Here is a 9496-nt window from a genome sequence, read left to right as displayed (position 1 = left end):
GCCATATCCTCCGTCAAGTTCTCCCCCAACGGCGCTCTCCTCGCCTCCTCCTCCGCCGACAAAACCCTCCACCTCTTCTCAGCCCCCACCCTCTCCTCCCTCTCCTCCCTCTCCGGCCACTCCGAGGGCGTCTCCGACCTCTCCTTCTCCTCCGACGCCCGCTACCTCTCCTCCGCCTCCGACGACAAAACCCTCAAGATCTGGGACACCGAAACCTCGACCCCGATCAAAACCCTAACCGGCCACACCAACTACGTCTTCTGCTGCTGCTTCAACCCGCAGTCGAACATGATCGCGTCGGGGAGTTTCGATGAGACGGTTAGGGTTTGGGACGTGAAGTCGGGCAAGTGCTTGAGGATCCTGCCGGCGCATTCTGATCCCGTGACCGCGGTGGATTTCAATAGGGACGGGAGTTTGATTGTCTCCAGCAGCTTCGATGGGCTGTGTAGGGTTTGGGATACGGGGACGGGGCATTGCGTGAAGACGTTGATCGATGAGGAGAGCCCGCCGGTTTCTTTTGTTAGGTTTTCTCCTAATGGGATGTATGTTCTTGCTGCCACCCTCGACGGGACGCTGGTAATTCTCACGTTGTTTCTTTTGGTCAGTGATGTGTTTCGGATGAATATTCCTCGAGAAAGCTGATAAATTGCTGCAAATTGTTAGGATTGTTCTGTAAAGGAATTCATAATAAAACTAGGAATTGTAGGGTATAAACTTGTAGATAGCGACTGACAAGCTTCCGATGTGAATTTCAACTATTGTTCTCACTGAGTAGCCAAGAACGAGTAGTTTACTGCGACTAATGATCAACCTGGTGCTGATAAAACAATGCCTTGTCTGATCATCCTTTTCTATGTTATTATCTAACAATATGTTGTTGTCTATTTCAGAAAGCTCCACGCGCTTGATCTTTTAGCTCTAATGCGATTCTTTCTGACTGCTGATTTAAAGCCATAGTTTAACTTGGCATTCATTTTTTTGTGTTGGACTCAATTCTGGTTGGTGCAGAATTAAAGCCTTAGTGTAACCTAGCTTTCAGTTCTGGATGGACTCGATTGTAGTTGGTGACTTAAGCCATAATGTAACTTTCATATTTGGATTGGACGCAATTACGTGCCAAAATACCCACAGATTGGAATAGTAAATTGCTTAAAGAATGTCTGGCATTCAACGGTGACAGTTTCTTAAGAGAGAAAGATTTGAAAGAAACATATTAACATTTTTTCACAGTTGAGTTATCCATGGCGATAAAACACAAAGCTAACAAATACTTGTTCAAATCAGACTCCACGGAACTGAAGTGGGGCTGCTAATCGTGACACCATGTGAGTGAAATCAAAGGAGGGCTAGGTTAAGAAATTAGAGAAACCCGTAGGTCTTCTTCAGTCTATATTAGCTGCCCTCAACTGTCTGGTGTGTGTGCATAATTAGGGTCAAAAAATCCTAAGTTAATATTAGCTTAGCTTCCCACAAATATATGGAGTTCATAAACTGTAGTTCTTCCTGAGTCTGTATTAGCTCCCCATGTGTAATTGCTTAATGCTTAGAGACTCCAAACTTCCATTTAAATGGTAAATTTCTACCTTCATAGCCTAATAGTTCTTAAGTGTTTATAAGTGTTTAAGTGGAGAACAATCATGTTGGCTTTTTGTAGAAGGAAAGGTTTATACCTGCCAATATTGGAGTTGCAATTTACTAGATTCTGAATGTTGAGGACATGAAGTTTCCCTGGAATAAGGCACACAGCTTTGATAAGGAAAGTATATATATTAGAGAAAATTACAATTTGATATTTCTTTGACAACTTTAGGCACAAAAGAAATGGGGTTAAAGATATTGTATGAGATGGTTTGCTTTATGTTCTGGCTTATCATGCGTGTCACACATAAAATAAGCAGTCAAAAAGAACCCAAAAAGATTGTTGATATGCTAGATTAAGGTACTAGTACTCTTGTGGATATTTTCTTGGATTTTCATGAACTGATAGTTATATTATGTTATTTACATCATGGGGATTTCTCGTCTAATTTGATCTTACATTTTTTCCAGCTCATTGCTCGGTCCCCGCTCCTGGTTACCTTTTCATCTACACTGGAAAACCTATTAGTTCTCAAAGATATACAGATTTGACATGGAGACAAAATTTTTTAATCTGCTTTTAACATTGTGGCACATTTGTATGAACTAAAACACAAAAAAAGATCTAGATCAATTTGTTTTTTCTTTCTTTTTTACCTTTTTGTTTGTTTAGAAAATTTAAGACAGACAATCAAATGAAACATAATCTACGAAATCTGCAATCTCCACATGAAGTGTGGAGTAAGGATACAAACCATCCCCTGTTTGGGCTTCCCTTTGAGAATTCAATAGAAAATTTAATCCATCTTGATATATGAATGCTTGAATTAGTGCTTGTCCACTTGTTAAGTGTTTTAATGGGAAATAATTTACAAGTAAGTTTTTAGTCTGATTTGATGTGCTAGTTAGTTGTCTCCTAGGCTTTATGTGTTAGCTCCTTTCAATCCTTCTAGAGAAGTTATCTTCACTGGACCCTTGCCATTTTCTCTGTATGCATGCAAGGTATGGGTTACTTCTTTCTTCTGCCTTTTTTGTGAAACAAGAAACAGCAGACGAAGAGGGCATCAAAGCTCCCTCTCCAATTTACCTTGTTGCAATATGTGGCTTTTTTGCAGTTGTATTTGTTTAATAAATGTGAGGAGGGCTGACTTTATACTTCTTCTGCTTGAAGCAGTGTTATTAAAATATTGATCGTGCAGTCATATTGAACTTTTTATTTATATGATAGCTCAGTAATGTTTTATATAAAAATCCTGAACTGATGTGTGAATCTTTGGTTGGACACTTTAGGAATTTCTCTTGTTTCTTTCTTGCACTTCTTCAGTTTCTTTGACCTGAAATTTGTAGAATATTGAAGTAGAGGTATTGGTTGATCTAGAAAATGAGGTAATCACATTTGTCCTTTCCTTTTAGCATCACCACCACCGACACCACATTCTGAAGGCTCCACGGAGGGTTTGAGAAAGTTTTAACACCAGATGCCAACTTTATTTTACTCCTTGTGAGAGGTGTGTGTATTCCTGAGCAGGGAACCTCAGGACATGGTAGTGGTTTACTATAAACCCAGCCTTGCTAGTTTTACATTTTGTAAGATCTACTTGATCCTGCAGTTTAAACTCAATCCACAAGCAAAATAATCATCCTGCTTCAGCCCTTAACCACATCGTGAATTGTTACATGTAGTCTAGTGGTTATCAGTTCTACAACACGCAATCAATAGTAGATACGGCTAGTGAATACCTGAATTATGTTTGATTATTAGCCCTTAATCTCAAATCAAGTTTGTATGGTTTACAGAGGCTCTGGAACTTCTCAACTGGGAAATTTCTGAAGATTTACAGGGGACATGCCAACTCAAAGTACAGTATCCCTGCTACATTCTCGGTAACAAATGGAAAGTACATTGTCAGTGGCTCAGAAGACAACTATGTTTATCTGTGGGATCTCCAAACCAGGAAGATAGTTCAGAAACTTGAAGGCCATACAGATACTGTCATCGGTGTAACTTGTCATCCGAAAGAGAACATGATTGCGTCTTGTGCTCTCGAAAACGATAAGACAGTGAAAGTGTGGGTGCAAAAGGATGAGGATCAAATGGAGAACGAATGAAACTTAATCAGGGTAATTCTTCCTAAATTCCATTTTTATTTTGATGATTCAGGAAACATTGCTGATATTGGATAACAATTTCTGTTTTCTTCCCCTTTTGTCAGGCTATATTCATGTAGAATGCAGGCCAGCATTGAGTTGCCACCAATGTAAACTCTGGTTTAATGCTCAATGACATGGATTCATATGAAGTTCTAATTGACTGTTCCAACTGACAGAGGGAAATTACAGCAGTTAACAGAGAATCTTATATTTATCTGTAGTTTCGCACTTGTGTGTGATTACTCCGCTGCTATCTTGTTGCATGACTAAGTTTGTCTGCATCGTCAAATTTGAATGTCACAATTCTTTTCTTATACCTGCAAGCGTAGTATATTGCTTCCGAGTCTTGTTTAGGTCTTCCCCATGCTAGTATCAGTATAAGTTGGGGGATTCCTTAATTGATGAAATAGGCATTGGGGCTGTTGTTGTTTAATCTTGTCTACGTGAAATATCTCACGCTTCCATTTCTACTGCTGCTGTGAACAAAAGATTACAGGAAACAGAGATAAATATTTCTCAGTAGCTAGCTGCAACCACAGTTGTGTACAGTGCACGACAGTTAATTGGCGTGAGCTAATTGCAGGTTTGACGCAAAGAAGGTGGATAATTTATTGAATAACGAGCCTGAACTCTGTAAGCATTTATGTTTGTTTTTACCATTCTCTTCTGCTGAGGTAAAGATGATAGTACTGAGGCAATAGATTGAAGTTAGATGCGTGCGTACCCCAAAAAATGATAATAAATAAAAATAATAAATAAATACACGGATATGAGAGGCTTTTTTTTACCTTTGGTTTACACTAGCTCTATGTATAGGGGCTGTTTGTTTACTTTTTTTTTTGAGAGGGAAAGGTGGGGAAAGCATGTCAAAAACCTGCCAAAAGTACAGCTTTTGTCAGGCTTTCCACCCAAATCGTCTTTTTTAGAGGTGATTTGGGTGGAAAGCCTGCCAAAGGCTGCACTTTTGGCAGGCTTTCCCCACCTTTCCCTTTAAAAAAAAAAGGAAACAAACAGCCCCTAGCTGAACTTAAGAAAGTTACTAGCATTTGTTAGGATATTGATATCCGCTGCCCGAAAAATTCCTTAAGGACCCAAAATATGGGACCAATAGTGGGGACAAGTGAGGTGTCCCCCTCCTATTGAATAATGAGTTGACCATCATTAATGATGATCAAAAATATGGGACCAATGGAGGGGACACCTCATTTGTCCCCTCTATTGCTCCCATATTTTGAGTCCCTGTAGCAAAGCTCGCCCAGAAGTTTAAAAACCGAGGTAAAATTTTCTAGGTAGCATGTGCTTTCTCGAGTTCCTTGCAGCATATGGGAACTATAACCAACAGCGTCTTACAATATTTGAAATCGATTTTATTTGGACGATGCTTCCTATTCTTTAAGTTTCTCACAATTTCCCCACAGTAGTTGACCCTCATTTAGTTTGATCCATATGAAGTTGCTCTCAATTAGTTGTTTCCAATTTGTAAACTACGTCCAACATCATCAAATTTATAGTGTGTGTGTCAAAAGATTAGAAGTTTCCAACTACATTAAGGATTTGACTATTTAAAAAAAAATTTAATTAGGCCTTTTCCAATTGGTTATTTCATGCATTATCAAATGTAAATGCTCAGAACAACGTCCAGTCTTGACCGGTCCGAACATTCTTTATTCTTCAAATACTTGATTATCTCATAACTAATAAAGCGTAACCAAAAGGGTAAAGCTAGAAGTTTGCAAGAAAAAAAATATATTTCTTTTTCGTCTTCTTTTCTCTTTCTTCTCCAAGAATGTTCTAAATCATTACATTCATGGAAATAAAAAATATAGCCCCATATCCATTATATTGTAGCTTGTAAAAGGTATAAAATAAAAATAATTTGTTGTTTTGAAAAAGAGAATAAACATAAGCTTTTCAATATTTAGTCCATGGCATTTTTAGTATTTTGATATTAATCCCCCAAATCTATTGTTTGTTTTGAAATTGGTCCCCCAAATCTTTAAACCTAGTGCTAACTATGGGGACTAATTTCAAAACAATTAAAAGAATCTGGGGAGTAATTTCAGAATGTGAGGATTAGGATGATTAATTTTAAAACACTTTAAGATTTGGGCAATTGTTTTGAAGATTTGGGTGTCATTTGCATAATATGAAATATCTAGGGGCTAATATAAAAAAACCATAAAGTATCATATATGCATACTACTAGTTACTCTATATATTAATGTTGATGTTCTGGTGATCACACAGTCAATTGTGTCCGTGTTTGGACAAGTTTGTTGAGGATTGATGAGAGATCGCTTTTTTCCCCGACTTTATGTCTGGTTCTTGAGTTAGGAATCTGAAAAATCTGCACATGTAGAAGTTCGTGAGAGGACGGGGCTCGGTTCCCCGTTGTACCTCCAACGATAAAGTTAGCTGATGAACTTGAGTGTGGGTAATTAATAACTGTGTGAGTTCTTATGTGTGCAATATGATTTGTAATTTTAGAGAATTTGGATCAGGGATCAGATCTTCCGTCCCTCTATAAGACAGAATAGTACCTGTATTTATACCTAGGGTATAAGGGTAGATTGGTCACTTCGACCGACTATAGGAAGGTGGTGAAAAAGTGTGGGCTGGCAACTGCGTCAGCGTTTGCTTTACAGGTGTCGGCTGGTGATGGGGAGACGGATCACTTCAGCATAAAATGAAAAGTGAGCGGCGGTAGGGCGGTAGCCCACGTGGTGCGATGAGTCATGAAGACTATCGAGACTAGAGACATAATGTGTCTGCCATGCATTAAATGTGATGTTGACACGTTGTCAGTGAGAATAGGCTTGAGGAAGAGGTTGTCCTTTAGCTTCGCCGAGAAATAACGCCTTTCAAGTCGTCTGACAAACGGTCGAGTGGACTCATGATGAGTCATCTTTGACAAAGGTGGGCGACAAGTACCGCATTTCGAGTCGACATGAGGGGGTGTCGACTCGACAGATCAGTTGAGTTGTCGTCTCTACAAGCGTCTGACCGCCAAGTTGATTCGGACATAGCATGCAAAAGTACACTTGTCCGTTGCTCGGTACTGAGTTGCGTTCGGGCGAATGAGAACATCATAACAATTAGTAATTACTCTAGTATATTAAAGATACAAAGATAAAATAAAAAAATATTAAAAAAATACCACGTTCATATAATGACGATGGAAAGGTAATTATTTATTAAAAAATCATCATACAAACCCTTATATTGTATTGACCCTATTAATTGTCATGTTTTATTACTATACTAACCATTCACCTTTTTATTAAAATTTACACTCATTTTTATAGCGAGAATTTTTTGTCATAACAAGCTACTGTTTTCTGACGTGGCAGGGAGAATAAAAGAGGGATCGCATTGGGGAAAATTGAAAATTAGGGTTTATCAAATCGGGCCATTGGAAGAGAAGAAATTATGCCGTCGTCATCAAGTTCAAGCTCTCGTTCTAAAGCAAGCAGGGTCAGTGGAAAATTAGGATCGCATATAAGTATTAACCATGGTTTGAATGCTTTGGCAGGTATTAGAAGGTGGAACGAGGAAGCAAGGATGGTTGGCATGATAATCTGTAGGTGTGGAATGGATTGTGGGTATTATACATCATTTACAGATGAAAATCCTGGGAGAAGGTTTTATAAATGTCAAAATCCTAATGGTGGCTGTGGAATGTGAGAATGGTTCGATAAACCTGTGTGTAATATGTCTTCTACTCTATTTCCTATTCTACGAGATGAAATACTTAACTTGAGGAGTGACTTGAAGCTCAGGGATAGGCAGATTCAAAGAGTTGAGGCCGAAGTGAAGGATTGCCATGTTGAAAATGCCAATTTCAGAGACCAGCTCCAGGTTTTATACGATGAGAACACTTGCTCTTTGGAAGAAATATCAAAATTGAGAGATGTGAGTTTCAGATTAGAGGGTTTGCTTCAATTGGAGAAGAGGAGGATGATGTTGTTGAAGAGAGGAAGTTTGATATCACTTTTGTTTGTAGTCGTTTTTATTGTGTACTTTTTTTGGTTTATGGACATGGATATGTAATGTTTAAGAGCATATTGTAGGAACTTATGAATTTAATGAGAAGAAGCATTGAACATGAAAATCTATCACTGTTTAAGAGAAAATTTTGTCATAGTATATTTGGTTTTCATGAATTTTCTTTGTGAGTGAACCTGTACAATATAGTTTTCCTGTGACAAAGCATACTCACAAGCTTAAGTTCATGCACAGAAGCTCATGTTCACATTGCACAATCAACATACTAACCAGTAACTCCAAGCTGTGTAGAAATACACATTGCAAAATGAACATAACCAAAAGCCAAACTACATAAGTCACCATCAATTGTCATGTGTTTGTCATGATTACAATCACCAGCAACAAGCAAAAAGTCATTCAACTACATAAGTCTATATATTACCAAAAGCCAAACTATAATTACATATAATTACAACCCACTATTATGTGCACATGAAGCCTAAGTATGCTCCTCTTGGTGTACATGCTGGGTTAAAATTGGAGTTGAATCTTGTATGATTGTTGCTTGAGAGGCACTTGGATCTCTATAAGCTATTTTGAATCTTGTATGATTGTTGCTTGAGAGGCACTTGGATCTCTATAAGCTATTTCACCATGATCACCATGCCATAGGCCAAAACCCTCTGGCATACCATGATCACCATGCCATAGGCCAAAACCCTCTGGCATAATGACTTCATTATTTCTTCCTCTGCCTCGGACCCGTCGTCTATCACTCATTCCTCTAGCATTTTGAGATTGAGCTTACAGAATACATAACAAATTCATATATCAGTAGGAATCTATATGAAAACTTGGTGCACAAGAGTATGTATTGTTCATTACCTCTAGCAATTGCTCTTTTATTTATGAAAACTTGAGATGGTGGAAGATGGTTAGTTTGACTAATCTCTTCAATCGAATTGTTAGGTCTGGTTTTGCTCCCCTTTGGTCTTCCTCTTTTCTTCCTTCCACTTGTGCCTTCATCAAGAACTTGGGATTGGGTTTCCTAGAAGTAAATTAATGGAGAAATTAGATAATACGATTGCATATGAGATTATTAAAGATATCTAAATAATTGGCATTACAATACCTGTTGATGTGTTGGCCTGGGAGGATCTGTTGCTGCATCAGGATAACTGGGTCTTCTATGCCCTGTTCTGTGACAATTGCTACACTTTTGTATTAATTCCTGCCTTGATGACCTAGAAGGATGCTTGGAACCTTCAGATGGGTCTCTCCTCCTAGCAGTTTTGGGTCGGAAGGAGTGTTTTGAATGGGAGAAGGGGTTTGATCCGGTGGCATTCTAACCTGATTGTCTATTTATTTTTCTGATCTCAGAGTGTGAATTGCATTCAGTTAAGCTGGATTGTTAGAACTGGATCCAGTGTCTTTAGGGTTTGCAACATGTTGACTTGGGAATTTTCCTTTTTCTCTCTCACTCACGGCAGCGGCTAGTTGCCCAAGTTGGGTTTCTACATAGGCAATCAAATAGTTTTCTTGAGAATACATCTCTGATAAGTACATTTCAGGTTTCCTTCTCATAAGCAAGATAGCACTGGCTGCATGTGTGCATAGTATTATTGTCAAGTCCTAATTCCTACATGTACATGTCATATTTTTCAAATCTACTGCATGACTTTGTCCTCTATGGATGATCTCAAAACCAGTTTCATTTTCATCACCATTCCAATGGGCACGACAATGAACTTGCTCCTGATATGCTTCCTCAACTTCTTAT

At 38.5% G+C, this 9496-nt stretch overlaps 1 protein-coding gene across 1 annotated transcript; it reads left to right on the top strand.

Annotated features, from left to right (window-relative positions):
* On the top strand, positions 7-4162 carry LOC109833149 (COMPASS-like H3K4 histone methylase component WDR5A; the record flags this gene model as incomplete). The annotated part of the gene is made up of 3 exons (XM_020400711.1): positions 7-576; positions 3376-3699; positions 3792-4162. Coding segments are annotated over 2 exons (882 nt in total), but the record flags the coding sequence as incomplete, so codon positions are not given.

This window comes from Asparagus officinalis, chromosome 3 (genome assembly GCF_001876935.1).
Source record: "Asparagus officinalis chromosome 3, Aspof.V1, whole genome shotgun sequence".
Lineage (NCBI taxonomy): Eukaryota > Viridiplantae > Streptophyta > Magnoliopsida > Asparagales > Asparagaceae > Asparagus > Asparagus officinalis.
This window is presented reverse-complemented; position numbering and strand designations above follow the sequence as displayed.